This window comes from Numida meleagris, chromosome 4, assembly GCF_002078875.1.
Source record: "Numida meleagris isolate 19003 breed g44 Domestic line chromosome 4, NumMel1.0, whole genome shotgun sequence".
Classification (NCBI taxonomy): Eukaryota; Metazoa; Chordata; class Aves; order Galliformes; family Numididae; genus Numida; species Numida meleagris.
The window spans coordinates 27,460,420-27,481,647 of NC_034412.1; the positions used below are offsets into that span (position 1 = coordinate 27,460,420).

The 21,228-nt window shown below is 37.9% G+C and overlaps 1 protein-coding gene across 1 annotated transcript in view; it reads right to left on the bottom strand.

The window, feature by feature from the left end:
* The window catches only part of FSTL5 (follistatin like 5), a 302,163-nt gene that overhangs the window by 157,805 nt on the left and 123,130 nt on the right, over positions 1-21,228 (bottom strand). Inside the window, exon 4 of the mRNA XM_021396567.1 lies at positions 11,883-12,131. Within this exon, the coding sequence (XP_021252242.1) occupies positions 11,883-12,131 (249 nt within the window). The remainder of the gene's footprint in view (positions 1-11,882; positions 12,132-21,228) is intronic.

Genomic DNA, 21,228 nt, shown 5'->3' on the forward strand with positions numbered 1-21,228 from the left:
TCCAATCAGCAGTTGTCTTAAATTTATGAGCACTAATGAAACAACTTCTTGACCATAATTAGTATTTAAAAGAGCAAAGGTATTTTCCTCACTAGCAGATTTTTTTTTTTAACTGATATAAGACTTGCCCTTTTGCTAACCTTCAGAATTTTTTTTCGTTCCTTTTCCAGGGGACATTAATCATATGAGCACAAGTAAATTCCATATTCTTGAAAACATGAAGGATTCCCTGTGTATTTTATTTTTTTGTTACTCAGTTAACTAACAATGGATGACAAAAAAAAACATAGCTTTCTACTTGCAGGTGAACCTTCCTGACACACAAAGGATGAATAAAAATTAAAATTTGCTATTTCATTAAATAGGCTGTAGCACTTGTTCAATTCTACATGCCTAATATTATTAAGATAGAAAATCTGCATTGAAATACTGTTAGTAATAAAGCTTCAAGACCCTTTGTGTTTACCGGAAGCCTTAGTAGTAGCCTTATAGAGAATATACCTAAGAACCCTATTTGTTTAAAGCCAATGTCAGTAGTTTTCTTTGGCAAAAACACTTTTTCTTCTAGAGATTCAGCAGTCTTCGTCTTGAAATGGTGAAAAGGAAAACAAAAAATCCACCATCCGCTCTAGCCCCTAAGGAGACAAACTTTCCTGGCAGTATATAGTTGAGAATTTAACTGCACCCAAATCCAACAAAAGAGCAAAAATACAAAAAATACATTAAACATCATTCATAGTAACTGGAGATTTTGTGTAATTTCCCTTCAGGCTCAATTTTAACCTCCTTTTGTCATTATCTGTTTTATTTCTGCTGCTTTCTTTCAATAATTTTAAGAAAACATCAGTGTTATCATTCCAGACAAAGAGAAAACTAAAGGATCTAATTAGATTCCATTCCCTCAAATTTAATTTATTCCATGCTTGACTATTAGGAAAAGTACATTTGCTAAGTCCACTGACACTGACTGCTTTTTTCTCTCAAATAACTTTAAACAATCTAATTTCTCCATGAAAATACAGATTTCAAACAACAGTAACGTCAATATTTCTTTGATATCAGTAGCAAACCTTTGTGATTTCAATCTAAAAAAATTCCCAGTCCTGACAATAAAGAGAAAACACATGCTACAATGTTCAACAATACTGTGCTGTTCAAGCATCTGAACCAAATATTAGCCCATTATTTTCCAGACATTTTTTATACTTGCCCATACCACAACTTCAAAAAATTAAAAAAATATATAGAAACAAACAAAACCAACCAATGAATAAGAACAAAAAAACCCACCCCACACAGACTGAAAATATCTGATAGCACATATGCTGGTGTGGGGAAGTCACCTTTGTATCAGTGTGTTATAGACATTGAATGACAAGGAACATAAAAATCTGAAGCTGTTCGCTAGCTTCTCCATTTGAAAGAGTCTCTCTTACTTTTCAGTAACTATGTTCTGCTATTTGCAGTAGATTATTACAAATACCTATAGAATATCTTATAGAAACTGGTGAAACTGTGCTTTCATAAGGTGCTGCCAACATTGTCATGATTTTTATAATGTAATCAATTTTTCAGGTTCCAAAAAGGCTAAGTATTCTTAATTCATTTTTAATGGATAAACAAAAACTATGAAATGAGCATTGTTTTATGTGAGCAATAAATATTTCCATGATACTACTAAGGGAAAAGCAAATAGCAAACCACAAGAAGCAGCTTTAAACTGTCAAATTTTATCTTCTGTAGATTTACTTCCTCCATCAGCTACAAGCTACTGAAGTCAGAAATTGATGTTTATGATGATTTTTACATGCTTAATTTTCACCAGCATTTGAGAAACAAATTTGTTCTTCTCTCAAATAGTATACCATATACTAGCCACCTTGAATTCAACTATTATGCCAATGCCTCTGTTATTTATCTAAATATTAATGTCTTTTAAAGGCCAGCCATAATATTCATTAACATAAAATTTCCTCAAAACCTAATGATAAAGCTGACGTGATTTTAATTAAAATTTTAAAAGTGTATATTAGACAAATCAGCGTGCGTGTGTGCCTTAGCTTAATGCTTTGTTGTTATTCTAAACTGTGAAAAAATACGTAGCACTTAAATGCCTGCCTGAAGACTAGATTTCCTCCATTTGTAATAAATTTATGATTAAAAAGTTTAAATTTTCTGATTTACTGTGTAATAATTTTTGCAAGCCCACAGTCCCTCTTATCAGATTAGGTTATATTTAATTAGAATAATTATAGAGAATTATAGCTGGCATCAAGAAGCATTAGGTTTGGAGAACATATAGCCACTGTGGTTATATTATGCACTGCTGTTGCCTGTTGTTTATCCAGAGATTAACAATTATTATTTTAAAATGCTATAAGGTGCAATTGAGGATGCAGAAAATATTTGAACCATACTTGTACTATCCCTCTTGCAGTGTCAACACTCTTCTGTAACAGGACCAAATCAGCAGGAGGAGAAGAGCAAAGAAAATACACCCTGTGACCTACACTGCTCTATACGCAATGGTAGGCACAAGCAGCCCAATTAGAAGGGAGCGTCCTACTGCTACCTCTCCACTGACTGTCTTTTGACAGAACTCTACTACTTCTCTTTCTCTTCCTTTGTTGTTCCCAGTCTCCTTCAAAGGTACTGGACACTACCAGCTCAAGCAGACCACTAGTGCACCACCTAGCGAACCTCCAAAGCCAGGCAGAAGTCAGGGTGTTTTTCAGATATACTTATCCACACAATCCCAGGATGGCTGAGGTTGAAGAGCATCTGGGTCCATCAGGCCCAACCCAAGCTCCAGCAGGGCCACCCAGATCAGCTGCCAGGCCCATGTTCAGGTGGCTTTGAGAGATCAGCAAGGAGGGAGACTTTATAGCCTCTCTGGTAGCCTGTGCCAGTGCTCCATCACCCACAAAGCAGAGAAGTGCTTCCTGGCATTTAGGTATAACTTCTTTTCTTCTAATTTGTGCCCACTGCTTCTTGGTCTGGCACTGGGCACTGCTGCAAAGAGCCTGGCTCCATCCTCTTCACACCCTCCCTTCAGTATTTGTAGACACTGATGAGATTCCCTAAGCCTTTTCTTCTCTAGGCTGAATAGTTCCTGTTCTCTGAGACTCCTCTCATCTGAGAGATGCTCCAATCCTTTATACGACTTTGTGAGCATTTGCTGGACATGCTCAATTAAGTCCATGAATCTCTTGCACTGGGGAGCCCAGACCTGGATCCAGTTCTCCGGGTGTGGCCTTACCAGTGCTGAGCAAAAGGGAAGGAATACCTCTCTCCACCACCTGTGGGCAAGGCTCTGCCTAGCACAGTCCAGGACACCAGAAGCCTTTACAGCCAGGGCATGTTTCTGGCTCCTGCCTGTACCTTCTCCTGTCAGCCCTACAAAGTTCATCTCCCTTCATGTTCCCGTGTCTGAAAGGAATGACAAAACAGATGTTGTTATGACCCATAAAGAACACTTTATGGGCTATAAGAAATAGCTACTGTACTATTTGTTATACTCTTGAACTGCAGTCTTTATACAGTATTTGGTATAGTAAAAGAATGCAAATTAAGCACTGCAATTAGTACATAACAAAATCGACAAATAATTCAGTACAAGTATGAACAATATATATATTTCTAATGAAAAAGATTTCAAGATCCTTTCTATTTCTAGTAAATATTATCCAGGTATATCAATTTGGGATAACTACTGCACTAAAACCGGCATACATGTAGGAGTTGTAATAATTCAAAAAACTGCTCATACAAACACAGAATTTGCACTCCACGTTCAAGTCACTGGAACCATTTGTTTTCTTTCCCAAGCTCATTCTCCCATTTACTTCAGGGAAAAAAACACTACACTAAATGCAGTTTCATTGAAATTCTTCAAGCTCCTACACTCTATCATCACAAATAGGTTTCCAACCCAAATAATCATGTCTACATTTATAATCTTGCTTGTCTAAGTCAGTGAGTTGACAGAGACTTTAGAGTACAGCTTTCACTATAGGCCTCTTTGAACAGATTCAACTTTATTGTTAAAATCAGAAAAAAATTACGACTCAAATCCTTCTACCAATAAAAATTTGTGATGTCCACATATCCTTTTCCTTACACAGTAACAAACAGCAGCAATGCTCCTACAAGCAATTTCAAACTTCATTAATTTTTGTACAGAGATTAACTACAGAATACTAATTCCTAATCACTATATGAATGCAGAATACATAATAGGTTAGTCCTTATAAACACATTTATTCCAGCAGTGAGATAATGAAAGCCATAGATTGAGACTGAAAATATATCTTTGCTATGTCCTTAGCCACTCAGAAAAATTTCTTCATAATGTGGTTATGGCTTGTTACTGTCCCATCCTACAATGTATTTAAATCAAAGGGAAGGATAAAATAGAGCTCCGTGTTTTAGTAGTAATGCAGTACTTGCACACAACTTCACACTTCCCATAGCAGATATTCTATATGCAGACCTAGCATTTTTGCTAGTTTAGACAATTTAAGAAGTTTAAGACAATTTGGTGATTACGGAAAATTGTTTATGACAAATCTTGCACAGATGCTTGAGGAAAAAGAATGACCACCTTCCGAATTTCATGAGCAATACAACACAGGAAATAAAGAATGCAGGGACAGCAGATTAGAGCATGAGTGCTAAAGTACAGTTTACCATTTCAAAAAAACAGCAAAAAAAACGAGATTTCCATTAGCTACAAGATCCCTTTTCAATGTAAAATACTGAAAGACACCAAATATTCACTCCATATTCACCATTAAAAAAAATTATTTTTTTCCATTCTATGGATGAGTAATTAATACTGTAAAGAGTTAAAAATATGCAATTCCCTGCATGAAGATGCACTTCAGAATTACATCTTAAATTCTAACAGCGTTTCACTAGCGTCAATCTACGTAGATCATGGACTCAATTCCTAGCAGAAGTCAAAGGACTGTTATTCTCTGTCAAACACTATATGTTTAGAGCAAGACAAATGTTTTTTCATTCCTCAGTCCTCTGACAGATTTCTAAAAGGTTTTTCCTGGTTTATTTTATAATCCAGTTTATGTGGAACATACTTCTGAAGTGATAGTTGAATTTTAAAAGCAGCAGCAACCTTAAGGGTGTATTCTATCCACGGGGGATCAAGTTTTCAGAAAGAGTATAATAATGATGCTTTCAGGACATCAATGGGGAAGCCAGCTGACAGACACAGAACAAAGGAAACTCCTTAGAAATTTTCTGTTGCAGTGAAAACACTGCACCAGAATCTCATTCTAATTAACATAACCTAAGTCTCTTGAAAGTAACTGAAGATCAACACTGAATAATGAGTATGGATATTCAAGGTTGATACTGAAGATCAAATGCTTCCTAAGAATCTGACAGAGACTTATGTTTGCTTTTCAAGTACATAAACTTCAAATTAAACAAAATAAGTGTTAGCGCTTCTAAATGAATGTGTCAATATTTCAGGAATGAGTCTAAGACTACACTGACTTAGGGCACAGATTACAAAACAATATCTTTGGACTAATCCTGTTGCTATCACTAGAGATAGACTAGAGAGGCTAGATAACCGTTCTAGATCTCTCCTGTAGGCTATTGCTAGGATTTAGTTCACTTCAACTCACTTTCACCGAAACATTAAGAGTGGTTATATGGCTTTCCCCTCTCCTGATGGTGGGAATATTAGAAAATGCACAAGAAAAAAATTTACATACTTGACCCCAGTATTTGCAAAGTCTGATTGTGAAATACTGTTACTTTTACCCATGAGATCTCCTGTGTACCAAACAAAGATTAAAGAAGAAAAAATAATACAAGTTTGGGGTTTGAATTTGCTTGTGCCATCATCCTTGATGTTTTTTTCCTTCTTTCATTGGAATAGAAGGCAAACCCTTTACTCATACCTACCCTCAGCATGCCCTGGTGATATTGTAAGCCTTTTTCAGATCTACATAAGCCATCTCATAATCTGTCATATTTACTGGGAACTTTTTCCTGTTGGCCCATATCCCTTTTCAATTTGTTCATAGTCAGCATTTATCCCCACTGTCCTTCACAATTCAGTTTCATCAGCAGACTTTCTTTAGTTTCTAGTTTTACTTGTTCATCAGTTACAAACAATAGCAAACAGTCCTCGGAAACCTAGCCATTTTAGTGGTTGCAGTAGAAATTGAAGCTTAAGAGACACTTTAATAGAAGTTTCTGAAAAGTGATAAAAAAAAAAAAAGGAAAATAAAATGTTAGTATCAGAAGAATGCTACAGAAGTGTCAACGGTTTACAGGCTGGTTTGGCCCAGTTCCATGACTAATGGGGCAGGGGACCCACAGACCCACCCCCAGGAAAGGGAAAAGGGGTAGGGAGAAGGGCCTAAAAACAAAACAGCGGCAACAATCTGAGGGAAACAAACTAATTTACTAAATAAGATATCGGAATGCAAAATAACACAATATAATACAATATAATTACAATTTAAGCTAATTAAACAAATAAAATCAGAGAGAGAGTCCAAAATTAAGGTAGGCCTTACTCTAATACCGACAGTGAGATACCTGGGGAGCAAGATGCTGCCGGGACGAGAACAGAGAACAAGGTCCCGTGATATGCAAACAGTTTTATCTTTCCCTCTGACCGGAAAACAGTAACAGGGCAACAAAATTCTCTGAGGAATGTAGTAGTCCTTCTCTTCTGAGGACCAGGTACATTCACTACATGATGTTATGATGTGGAATACCAATAACCAAAAATCATAAAACCATGACAAGAAGCTACTTAAAAGTAAAAGCTTACATCTGAAATAACTTTTAGTCTAGAAATATCTATGAGTCCTAGTACATAGGAGCATGTGTTACAGTCCTGAGAACTCCTAGTAAATTGCAGTTTGTCAAAATGATTTATAGTGTACCGCTGTTAATGAAAACACATTTTATATGAAAAACTCCTAGAAGATCATTCTGTGAAGAAATATAACTTGAATTATCTCATGAAGAAATTTTTGGTCTCCTGTTTAGGTTTACCGGCCTGAATTCAGGAAAAATGAAACTGAAGTTAATACAAAAGAGAATATCTTACTGAAACCTATTTGACATCCAGCATGGGGTACTCAGTCGCCAGAACCTGAACAATCCACTGACTGCACCATTTAGTGACACAATAGCTCATGTAGTTCACAGCCCCATACAAAAGTCCAGCTGAGATGTTTAGAAGCTTGGATTCACTGTTTCTCCTCTTGGGAACATGTTCCCAGGAAGTAATGGCTCCAGCATTTTAAATTTGGCACAAAGCAATTATCCCATGCTGAGACCTCATGGAACAAAGACCGTGAGAGAGGCACCAAGTAAAGCAGTTCTGGGCCATTTGATTCATCACCCATTGGGGCTAGTTAAAGCTACAACTGGTAATAGCCAGAGGGTCCTATTTCTACCCACCCCCACCCTCCCCCTCTCCCCTCAGACATTAAGCTGCTCTGAAACACACAAAGCATGGCTCAAGAACAGCGAAGATGTTGGAAGCAAAGAGCTCACAGAAACCACTCAGCGACAGATCTATGTAATCAACAAGCCATCAGAAGAGATGGCAGACTGCATATCAGATTTCTCACCTGACACTGTCCATGTAAGGTCTAGTGAACAATCTGTGACCTTGGAATTTCTGACACTAGTATTTCCTTTGATTCATCATTCTTATTTCCTTCTCCTCCTGCCACAAAACTGTCCAACATGATACTTTTATCTCCTTTATTAGAACCATCTAGAATTGTAAAGACTGTTAAGATCATCAAGTCCAACTGTCCCCCTAGCCCTATCAAGTCCACCTCTAAGTCACGTCACTAATCAACATCCATATGCATCTTAAATACCTCCAGGGATAGAGACTCCACCTCTTCCCTGAGCAGACCATTCCAACACCTAACCATCCTTTCGATGAAGGAATTATTTCTAATATCCATTCTAAGCCAGGTCTGGTGCAATTTGAAGACATTGCCTCACATCCTACCACTTGTCACTTGAGAAAAGACTGACACCCACCTCTCTCAACATCCTTTCAGGTTGCTGAAGGGAGCACTGAGGTCTCCCTTCAATCTCCTTTTTTCCAGACTAAAAAAGCCTCATGTCCCTCAGACACTCCTTAAAGGCCTTGTTTTCAAGTCCCTTCAGCATCTTCATCGCTCTTCTCTAAATACATTCCAACAGTTCAAATCCTTCTCATAGCAAGAAGCCCAGAACCAAACACAGTGGTTGAGGTGTGGCCTCACCAGTACAGAAGGACAATCACCTCCCTAGTCAGTGTTCCTCATACAGCATATCTTCCTCCTTACCTTCCCCCCACTGCTTTTTTCCCCCCTTTCTGTAACACTACTGAATAATTAAAACTAAACCACAACAAATATGATAATCACCAAGGCTAACCAAATTAGCAGCCAGTCAGTTGTTCACTTCCTCATTTTTTCATTTTCATCTCTGTTGAAATAATAATTTGAAATTATTCTTGAACATCAACTTCCTTAGGTAACAATGGAGTTCCCAAAACATTTTCTTAAGTTCTTAGAATCATCTTCAAAAATATTTAAAGACACTTTTAAACAGCTGAAGATTGAGAGCATCTCTGAAAGTGAATGTAGCACTTGCATTCACTAACAACCAGATACAGGACAATGAATTTGACAGGGAAGAAACAGGACAACTCCACAGATACAGAATATGTTTTTAACATTATCATGTTTTCTTTGGATCTCACAAAAAAGAAAAAAAATTAACTACTCTGCAGAATACATTTTTCCTGTACACCAGAAGAAATTGAGAAGCATATTGAGTAATTGAAAGAGTTACACTCAACATCTAACCAAGTCATTGTAGGAAAAAATAGTTCTATGTCTGATGCAAATTCATCTTCCGTACTACAAACACACTAACAAAGAACTGAGGAAAATTACAATAAGAGTTGTGAAAAAACTGATTTCTGATTATCTTGAACCATGACCAAAAACTCTACAGTTTACATATGAGCCTCAAACATCAGGAAAAGATGATCAGAAAAGTGATACTTAAAACTTCCTGCTTCACTTCCTGTTTCATGCCTGTGATCCACCCATATTTCAGGGGAAAATATGATTTCATTTAGCTGAATCCACATATTTCCATGTCAGACACAGGAAAGAGAACGACAGTTCACATAGTTTATTAACTGTTGCCAGTTTACTGCATGATCCATACAGTGGGACTAAAGCAAGAGAAGAAAAGCATAACTAACAAATTTAGTGATAAATAATCTACCTAAAAAAAAAGTAAGGGACAAGAATCTGAAGTTTCAGTTTAGAAAAAAAAACAGCATTTCATGGAGGTCCAGCTTTGACAAGTAACTCTCACTACCTCAAAATGCACTTGCCAAAAATTTCAGGCATTTTTGTCAAGTATTTGATACTGTTTGTATGTGTTGTTTCACACACAGCTTAGGTAAAACATAAAATTCTCTGTGATGTCATTGTGAGTTTCAACATATAAACCAAGGACATCTTTCACTCAGCAAGTCAATCATCTATTTCCATTCATCATGCAAATTTTTAAAAAGGCAATCTTCAAACTCTTAAACAAAACTCTCGCTATGTTTAAGAGCCACTATATGTTACTCAGCTACTAAATGTATTATTTCAATAGTTGTAGCTCTTAATATGCTACTGTGAAGTCATAGAATGGCCTGGGTTGAAAAGGACCTCAAAGATCATCTAGTCTCAACACCCCTTCTGAGTGCAGGGCCGCCAACCACTAGACCAGGTTGCCCAGAGCCACGTCCAGTCTGGCCTTGAACACCTCCAGGGACGGGGCATCCACAACCTCCTTGGGCAACCTGTTCCAGTGCGTCATCACCCTCTGAGTGAAAAACTTCCTCCTAATATCTAACCTAAATCTCCCCTGTCTCAGTTTAAATCATTCCCCCTTGTCCTATAGCTCTCCATCCTCGTGAACAATCGTTCCACCTCCTGTTTATAGGCTCCCTCCAAGTATTGGAAGGCCACAATGAGGTCTCCCAGGAGCCTTCTCTTCTCCAAACTAAACAAGCCCAGTTCCCTCAACCTTTCTTCATAGGAGAGGTGCTCCAGCCCTCTGATCATCTTGGTGGCCCTCCTCTGAACTCTTTCCAAGAGCTCCACATCTTTCTTGTGCTGGGGCCCCCAGGCCTGGATGCAGTACTCCAGATGGGGCCTCACAAGAGCCAAGTAGAGGGGGACCACCACCTCCCTCTCCCTGCTGGCCACTCCTCTTTTAATGCAGCCCAGAACATAGTTGGCCTTCCAGGCTGCGAGTGCACATTGCTGGCTCATGTCCAGCTTCTTGTCCATCAGGAACCCCAAGTCCTTCTCTGCAGGGCTGCTCTCGAGGAGTTCTTCCCCAAGTCTGTATAAATACCTGGGATTGCCCTCCCTGCATTTGGCCTTGTTGAACCTCATTAGGTTCTCATGGGCCCACTTGTCCAGCCTGTCCAGGTCCCTCTGGATGGCTTCCCTTCCTTCCAATGTATCGACTGCACCGCTCAGCTTGGTGTCATCTGCAAACTTGCTGAGGGTGCACTTGATTCCATTATCTACGTCATTGATAAAGATGTTGAAGAGCACTGGTCCCAAGACTGAGCCTTGGGGGACACCACTCATGACCGGCCTCCACTCTGACATAGAACCATTCAATCAGTCGAGTACATAAAACATTTGCTTATACATTCTATTTTACACTCATGGAATATTAAAAACTTTTCTGGCAAGATCACTTCTTTGAGCATTGTTTCTTTCCTAACTTCTCTTACCTTGACCTCAGTAGTCAAAGTTTATCTCTGAAGAAATACTTTTCCTGTCATGGAAATCAACATGGTATGAAGATCTGAAATCCCCAGTGTCAATGTTAGACGTAAATACATCATTTAGACTACTTAAAATAAAATCTTTAGAAAAAATATAAATTTATTCTACCCTTAAGTAGACTCATTAAAACTGGCATCATTGAAAAACCATTATTTTCCAAAAGCTACATGCTTGTTTTAATGAGTGAAAGCACGCTACAAATCTGCAGAAGTACTCTAACGTGTTTAATCAAGGTCAGTATTGGCAGAGTTCCAGAAACCTTCAAAGTACGGGCAAACTACATACAACACAGCAATTGCAATTGTTGACACCTTCAATGTGATAAGCCTCTTGATCTAAAATCCATCTCTCAGCATTCCGTAGATAAAAACATAGCTAAACTTGCACGCTTTGGTAAATGCACAAGTGAAGTTGACCGTCCAAATTCAAAGTAAGCAAGACGCATTTAGCCATGAATAAGCTGTCAGTTTACCTATTCATCAACTTCAACACAAAATGTAAGCACAGAACCTGCAGACATAGCAAACCCCCGTGCAATTTCAGATTATGCTTTTCTTATCAGCGAGATTAATACATGTTGGGCTTTGGGACTGTGTTCAAGAAACGTTTAGATGTGGCATTGAGAGACATGGTTTAGTGGGGTTATTGGTGGTAGGAGGATAGTTGGACAGGATGATCTTGTAGGTCTTTTCCAACCAAGCTAATTCTATGATTCTATGATTCTATGAATGCGGTCAACTGCCACACCTCTTTGAAACTGCCAGTGATTGATTCCCAAGTAACATTTTGTTTATTCAGGTCACAAAGGTGATCGCAGACAGCACTGAGTATAAATGCAAAGAAAAAGAAAAATCATAAAATGCCTCTGCAGTGAAATACTTAACTCTATTAACTGTTTGAGTCATCTATTTGCTATGCTTTCAATGCATCTTCTATAGAATTTGAATTGAACTGCCTGAAAACACATAACAAATAGCAATATTTCAGATATTGATCAGCTTCACTTACCTTTGAAGAAACAATCTTCATTGTGGACAATGGTGACCTTCTGCTTTTTCAGGCAGGCAGCCCTGTGTACCTCACAGTGGTTTTCATAGAATTCTCCATCCGAGCCACACACAGGTTTGTAGTGTGGCTTGCAGTGCTCCATGCAGACGCACTCAGCCTGCCCACTCTCCTCATTCACGACACAGTGCCTACCCAGGCCACAGTACTTGTTTTCACATGATCCAAAATGCCCATCTTGGCCCATGTACCCTGTAAAAAAAATAAATGTATGTAGAAGACTGTCACAGCACATGCAAAGCATCTGACAAAATAAAATACATATTTTGCCAATAGGCTTGCTTTTTAAGCACTCTAAGGCTCTTACGAATATTTACAAGACCTTGCAGTAAGAACTACCTTATGAATTTAATGAGGTAGGAAACAGCAGTGAAAAAAGTACATATATTATTACTTCAATCCATACAACAAATTGTACTCTAAGTATCATAACAGACAACACTGTTTTATTAAACTGACTTAATTCCACCTACTCAGTGCTTTCTGAATCTTTTTAAAAAGTACTTAGTAAGCAGACTTATTCTGAAGTAAAATAATGACTGGTGAGATTCAGCAGGTAGTCTGCAGTACATGGACAGATGAGTGTAAGCTATCAAAAGCAACAAAGAAAAAATGGAAAAAACACACTAAAGGAATAAAAACACACATACTCAAATTCAAGAAGAGAAGCGCACTTCTAGAACATGAGCCAACAAAGAGCACAAATGAAATAAGATTTAAGGTGTTATAATTAAATAAATGTCTATCCAAAGCTCTCTTCCAACCATAGACAATTCCTATGTGGGCAGATTTACTTAAATACATAAGTAATATGAATGTAGGTAATTTGGAAGCATAAACATGACTGGAGAGCCAAAGATACAACCTAATAACATTGTGTAACATAAGAAATAGTGACATTACTGATGCAAAGAGACTGCTATAAGATATACTGTAAAGTCTGCTTGTAGTAATTTTACATTCTGGTACTACTTTTTTTAAAGAAGCCAGCAATCAAGAAGACTGTGATCATACAATATAGAACTGTATCTTGGATTTATGAAGTGAGAGCTTCCAATTAGAACTAGATTAAGAAACAGGACATTTTCTAGCAACTGATGACCTGGTCTAGATCACTTGCCAATATATAAAATACACAGTTCCTGTGTAGTTTTGAGTATGTAATTACATTTTGCTTAATTTTATGCTATATCCAAAAAGATATTTGTATTATGTAATGGAAGTGAGAGCATTTTCTTTAATCACTTCTTGACTAGTCTTAGCATAGGCCAGCCTTAAATAAATATAATCTGGTTATCATGTCTAGATATACTTCTAGTCATTGCCACATTCGATTAACTGTAATTAACAGCAACATATAGAAACAAGATCAGACTTACCCATCACAAAGACCATTTTCTTAGTAAATCATGTCTTTGTAAACTTCAATAAAATTCTGTCACCTTCAGATTACTGGATTATTGTGTTACTGCATGTAACATAATGACACATTCTCCAGAATTTAGATCAAATGAACACACAGAGGCTGATACGTAACAAAACTAGAGCTGGGTTAAGGTTCCTAAGAACCTGGGGAAGGTTAAAAAAAACAAACAAAAAAAAACCACACCTCTATGGTGGCAAGATGACATCTCAAGGAACAGAGCACAGTGGGAGAGCAAGACATACAGGAAGTGGATTACTGCTAGAAGGAGTCAGAAGAGTCTCTGGTTTCAATGAAACTAATTGGATTTGGATAATGACCAGAGCTTAAGAGAGCTGAAGCAGAGGTACAGCAGTTTCTGCTGGCCATCAACCTTGAACTTTCTTCCGCTCATGCAACATGAAAATGGATTATCAGCATTAGTTTCCTAAACCCAACTCTCCACAGTCTATCCTTTCTGCACTGTTGCCATCACATAAAATAGGTGGTAGGGCCAGCAGTACCTCTGTAGGAAAAGAAGGATAAGGTAGTTGTGTAGAAATACATCCCTGGTATAGACTGCTGCCACAGAACTGCATAGTCTATTCTTTGCACAGGAAATGATAGTACAGTGAAAAATAATGTAGAATTTCCACTCACAATTACTAATGCTTCTGTATGGTAACCATTGAGTCACAGCCTGAACCACTAATTGAGCATCTAGGCACAGAACCCAGTCAGCCCTGGGAAGGTAAAGGCAATTCACCTGTGTGGCAGGAAGGGGTGGGGCCTGGCTCTACCCCTCTTAGAGCTCATTTAAGGGCTGACCCCCCCCCCTCCCACCCCACTGAGGAAGGGTCCCTGGTTGGAGATCCCTCTCTTGTAGAGTTTTTCTCCTGTGAACCTAGATCTTCAGAGACAGGTGAGCACTTTTCCTTTGTAACATCTATCATTCACACTAGTCCCTTTTGCTATTATACCTCCTGTAATGCCATCCCACTGTGTTGATCTTTCTGATTGTTACAGCTTCAATTGTGTAGGAGGTCTGAGACCATAACTCTATCATCAGGTAACCATAAAATACTCCCATATCACCAAAAGTGGGAATAAATATAGCCCTTCATAGTTACCTCATTTTATTCTTTTGGTGTATGCTCCTAACCCCTGAAGCAAGCAAGAACTTATCTCTAAATGCTATATCCTCCTTATACTCTTATTCCTTGCAATACCTTCCTCATTCTCATGTCCAAGATGCACCCCATTGAAAAATCAGGAATGAATACATGCCAATGCATAATTTAGTAGCTTTAGGTTATTTCCTTCTTTAAAGAACTAACGAGTAAAATTATTAGCTTGGCACACATTCTTCCTAACCAGTAAGAATCTACATTCTTCATTTCCACGGCAGAAGTCAATTCTCACAAGTTCTTCCTCTTAGGACTATAGGATTATTAGACCTAAGACAACTGTGCTTTGACTCTGCTTTTCTGTACAGAACAAATCCCATCAATTTTTACAGACAAATATACTACAAGAGCATGTAACCATGAAATTTGGTTCTAATATGACAAATCCTTTTGCTGTATTATTTTACAGCAATCTGAGCACAAAGCTGAGACAACCACATTAGAGTGATTTTTATACACATGGATGAAACAGTATAGACCAGCTGATACTACTGGGTGTAACTTCCAAAAGCACCAAACAGATTTGAAATATGTAAATTTAGTGGAAAATAAAAATTTCCAGTGAGCTTTCAAAAATACTTCTCCCTGTGCCAATCCATCATCACTATGTAAAGGCAACAGAGACTAACTGACTAAAACTAATGTAAATCCAATTTCTTTCTCCTACTGTTAATGTCAAATGAAGTTTAGTCTTGCAAAGTCCGAGAGTACTTTACAGCACTGGTCATGTACACACATTGCAGAATTAGAGGATTTCTCTGGAGCAGCAGAATTGCTGCAGTTTGAGAACAAAGTACATAAATCATTATTTCTGCTTTCTGAATTGGTAGATAGAGATCTCAGACTGACAACTGTTCTGAATTATTGAGATATGTGGTGACTAAACAACATACAGTACCGTACTCTGCTATGGAAGCAGAAACTGATTCAAGATTTCACTTGGGGTTTCATTTTAGTACTATAATTGAATATGATGCCTGAATGCAAAACACCTACTTTCAGTTGAGAGAGAACTATTTCCATTATATTGATAGTAATATTGGTATTTGCATGTATCAGCATATACTTATTACATACATCAATAAGCAAACAAGCTTTTTGCTCTAAGAAAAACCTGCATTACTTTGTTACAAAATGTTTTATAAATGCCTCTATTTTAAACCATTAACTAATCCAAAACAATATGTGTATTTGTATATATCATTGCATGCACATCTCCTTCTACTGAAGTCAACAGTAGAATTCCAACCAACTTCAATCTTCTCTGACTTTACAAAGGCCCAGCTGGAGTACTGCACTCAGGCCTGGAGCCCCTAGCACAAGAAAGTCTTTGTGGCCCTCCTCTGGACCTGCTTCTATGGCTCTGCATCTATCAGAGGTGTAGTGCACCTCACCTATGAAGGAAGACTGGGGGGAGCTGGGCTTGTTCAACCCAGAGAGACCTCACTGAGGCCTTCTAGTACTTAAAGGGAGCTTATAAATAGGACAGAGATCAACTTCTTACACAGTCTTATAGGTATAGGACAAGGGGGAATTGTTTTAAACTAAAAGAGGGGAGATTTAAAATAGACATAAGAGGAAATTCTTTACTCAGAGGGCAATGAGGACAGGCACTCAAGACCAGGCTGAATGGGGTCCTGGGCAGCCTGAGCTTGTGGGTAGCAACTGTGGTCATGGCATTGGGTCGGAACAGAATAGGCTGTAAGGTCCCTCCAACCTAAGCCATCCTATCATTCTATGAACTTGTATATGTTCTAAAGTATTTCATGTAAATAATCCATTTACAAGAAACAACCAGTATAAAACAAAAAAAATTTAAACTTTTCTGAGGACTGTTCTTCCATCTAAGCATTTAGAATTAGACAGTAAATTAGTCTAAGATGAATCTAGGTTCTTGTATTTCGACATACATCTTGGTTGAGAAGCAGCGCAGCATATTCAATAGTAACAGACAGAATAAGTAAATCAAAAGGACAAATGATCTGCCCAGAAACAGTAATCCTTCTTAAGCAATACCAATTAAGTTGGCTATATGACAGTAGAGGAGTCCAAATTTGATAAACAGCAATTCCTATGGATATAGGAAAATGTGTACCCATACAGCTAAGTCAGCATACTCTGCATTTTCACCTCAAAAAGTATAATATCCATGAATTCCTAAAGGGTCTACAGCATATTGAAAAACAAAATGTCCTTTGTTCAACTTGAAAGTGCATATTCTTTACGTCAGGAAACATTATCATAACTGTAAGTTTAAAAGCCACATAAAAATATGTTACACCTAAGGCAGCCAAAGCAGTAAATTTTCTGGATTAAACGCTAAACACACATCAAATTAAAGAGCAAACAAAAGATTTTTTTATTTTAATAACTGTAGAAATAAAAATATTTTTGGCTTTAAGGCAAATTATAATCAATAGCTTAAGGCTGTCACTTAAGATTCCTCATGCTTATCTTCAAGCTGAAGGAGCAGCACCCAAAGTTGAACAAGTTTTAGGCCCCATTTGCTGTGTTTCAACTTCAGATTAAGTGGATGCTTTAGTATTCAAAGAACTCAAAAAAAAAAATCCACTTTCTCTTCTAATTAGTTTAGAGAAACATACTTGGAAACTTTGGAAACTCATGTATGTATGCGTGAGTCACTACACTCTCCAGTTGGCCTGAGGTTGGAAGGCTTTTTGTATTATGAATCCTCACTCCCAAACACAGACTTTTTTCTTCCCTAATAGCAGAGTCTGCATTCATGTCTTCCATTACAACATACAGAATTCTCTACACAACATTTAAAACAAAATGACAGCTAATTTTGGGGGCTTATTCAATATGTTGCTTTTTTTCTGGTGTCAGTCCATCTGTCTGTCACCCTGCTTTTTTTTATTTAAAAGGATCCCAGCAGTGATATTTCCAACCCTACTGTTATATTTTGTTCATTATACTAGCTATGAAAGGCAACACTGGGATTAACATCTTGGTAAATAGCCTGAAGTTTCACATGAAACAGAAATATCTTAGAAGAGATAGGGACAGAAAAAAGTAAACTCGTCACCATCTACCATTAATGATGGTAGGACACTAACACTAAGCATGAACTCAGCATGAACTGTATCTGCTTATGTATGGGAACTGCTGAGACACAATTATTAACCTTTTATTTTGCAACTGACTTAACGATAGGACGGCTTCAATTCAAATAGTCTTTCACACCACTAACTACTCATTAAAAAAGGAGTACATAAAAGTAGAAGCAAGTATGCCCCCTGAAATTCCAGAAATCCCCTTGAAATCCAAGATTTTACAGCCCAAGATTAAGCCTGAAAAATAATCCATTATTTTCGATCAAGGTAAGATTAAGTTCAGAAGTATCTCTCTCATTTCTACTTATGAGAAGAGGCAAGAAATTCCTTATGTTTCTTTTAATTTTATCTAGATGTTTAAGTTTAAGTACAAGAGGAAAAATAAGAACTCCATTAACTGTGCAATACATTCTCAAGTTCTTTATATGTAGACAAGGAGCCAGTAGGACACGGAGTAAAGGGGAATTATAACAAGTAATTGTAGCTGAGAAAAATTACTAAAATACTACCTTATTTTTGACTCCAGAATAGTAAAGTTGAGAGTAAAAAAAGAACAGGGTACAATAGCCCAGTCCAAAGCTCATCCTTCTTAACAGAAACTAAGAACCCCTTGTTTTTCTAATTAAATTTTGTAGGAAACAAAGGAATAAGATTCTTCGTGTCACATATGAAGAGAAAAAAGTTTATGGAAGGCAAAACAATCTGAAAATTATAGTCTTTCACCACAAAGAAAATGATTATAGTAGCAATTTGAACGTAGTCATAGGAATAGTTTGAATTCAGCGACAACAAGCAAAACAGAGCAATGCCACCTGAAATAGACTCCTATTCATAATAGTGAAAGATTGTCCACAAGAGGCTGATTCATATGAAGACCTCTTCTGTAAGGAGTTCAACAGCACATAGAATTATAAATAGGACCTAGATTTGCACTGTTAAGGCATAACTTTGTAAGGTTAAGGTAACAAGACAGTAGCTATAAGAGAATTATTATTTAATTTAATTAATTTAACTAGTACATAAGCACAAGAATATGCTACCTCTCTCTAATTAGCCACAACAAAACACCTGCACACATTCAGCTATGGAAATGGATGGGTAAAATGCAAGGGACAATTTAAAAATGCAAAACAGGATTAAAAAATATAGAGTTCAAGACAACAGTAGCACAGATATAAGACAATGCAAGGTTTACTTAAATGTTTACTATCTAATAGCATAGAACAGTACAATAGTTGTGCAGCAGGACTCTCGAAAATAAAATAATAATTTAGGGGCGGAAATAAACTTCTGTTATAATATTCTTCTTCCTCCCAAGAAATTGTCGGGGTAGAAATGTAAAACAGCTTTGAAGAAGATAAAACCAAGCCAGTTCTATTTCCACACCAGAAAGCTGCTTATGACAGCTCTCCTGATCAATTTTTTCTCATGCATTCTTCTCAGTACCTTGTCCCTTGTAACTGCAATATCAGGTCTTTCACAGAGAGCAGAAAGCAGCTAAAACTTAAGATCTAGATTCTTGAACAAGTACTTACATTCATAGAAATATGCTTCATTTAGCTACATGACTGTGCCACTGCTTTTTTTCCCTCTTTCCTCACTGGGTTTTCTGTGACTGCTGTACCCAACATACACACAACACCCTGTACCTATTCTTAAATTAAGCTGTGGACATACTAGTCAGGAAAGTGCTGTTGCACATAGTAACCTTAGTTATCACTGAAAGCAGCAATTTAGAGGTCTTCAAAGTTTCTCAGAGACAGAGGCAAAACAAAACTTTCCAGTAGCAGCAACAGTGATTTAAAGGTGGAGAGGGAACAATTCAATATGTAAGTAAAAGCAAGTGGCACACATGTGAGGGGGCAGGGTGAGCACCTGCAAGTCACTGGCAAGAAGTTTCCTTCTGCATCAACCAAGTAGGCTAGAGTACCTTATACAGCAGCTGACTTTCCTGCACCCACAAGCAGTTTTTGTCTTGGTCCTGTCTTGTCCTCCCTATCCATCCCCACATTCCACTACTTAAAACAAACTAGTTTTTGGATTACAAGTACAGCAAGATCTTGCACATCCTTAGAATTTGATTCAAGTCTTCCGGTGCTCAAAACTAACTGGGGGGGGGGGGGGACTGACTGAGCTGAAATAGACCCAGACCCTACTACTGCATTTGTGCATTTTTCCCTTTCAAAGTCTTGCTAAATACTGAGGAGAACATTCGCCTTGTGTTTTCAAATAAAGTGACTTACTCTTCTGTAGAGACAGGCAAATAATATACTGGGAGAAAATCCCATGCTTCTAAATGAATAAACATACCAAAGTACAGTGAGAAAAAGGAGAATAAGACCAAGGAGATTTATAACTGTTGCATACTCACCTGAAATACAGAAACTCCCCAAAACAGTGTAAGTGTTGGTCAGAGGCACTCAGCTTAGCAACTTCACCCATCTGAAACCTCTTATCTCTTACCAGCATTTTGCAGCTCTCTTGAGCAAACTTCACAGGATTTAGCTTTCTCAGAAAACAGAAAAATCAAATCATGCCTCCCTAACTTGAATCAAAGTAAAGACAGAGAGCAAAAGACCACATAGGAAAAAGAAAAGAAGCGAAAATGCAATCCAGACCAGAACTGCATAAAATCATCTACGTACTAGACAGAAAATTTTCTCACCTCCTGAAGCTCAGTCTTTACCTGCTCCTGCCTGATGACCCTGTATATTTTCCTCTTCTCCTGGAGCCAAGCAGCCCTGCACCACCTACGCTCCAGCTTCTTGCCCGCATCAGCTGCAAGTACCATCCCTAGCCTTTTCCCCAGCACAGAGGTAGGCAGATTTCCTCCAGTGAAATTACTGTCCTGATTGTTCACGTGCTTGTGGGAACCAAATAAGAAAGTGTTGCCAAAGGAGGCAATCTCCTAACAATATGCTAAGCCTTGCAAAAATCCCCATGTTATGTTTGACTATTGACCATTAAATTGGTAAAGCCATCTGTAGGCTTAAGACACGCTACTTGCTTTATACAGGAGAAGTGGAAAACACATACAGGTGCAAAGCAAACACCTGAGCAGGTCTGGACTGTGAGCGCTGCTGGGTCTGTGTGTACACAGAATGATGTCCTTCCAGCAATTTCAAGCCAGCAGTTCATTACTTTCAATTGTATCTCTAGCTGAACCTAGCATTTACTGTGTTTTCCTTTCTCACATATTATCTTTTTAAAAAAAAATGTTATTATTTACCTAAAACAAAGCTGTTTCAAACAGGGTATCTTCTCAAGCACTGTGGGAAATGACACGCTGGCCTCAGCAGGGATACGTGGCCCTGTATTCAGGTGGCTGACTGCTTCTCGATAGCAGCGCAGCAGGCAGCTTGAGCTCTGCCAGCCACACTACCAGTGTCACTGCACAGGAACAGGCAGTGGGCACCACAATTACTGAGGGATTAAGAAGGTCATCTCTGGAACAACCTTCACACATTTTAACATTTATGTTGAAAATCACAATGGCTTAGCTTAGTTCTCAGCCAGTCAAAACAGCCTGAGTACTGTTCTTTGCTTGTTGTTTGAAAAACAGACATTAGCTTTAGCAGCAACGGTCAGAATCAGCAAAAGTCTCCATTAAATTATTGACTGGAATT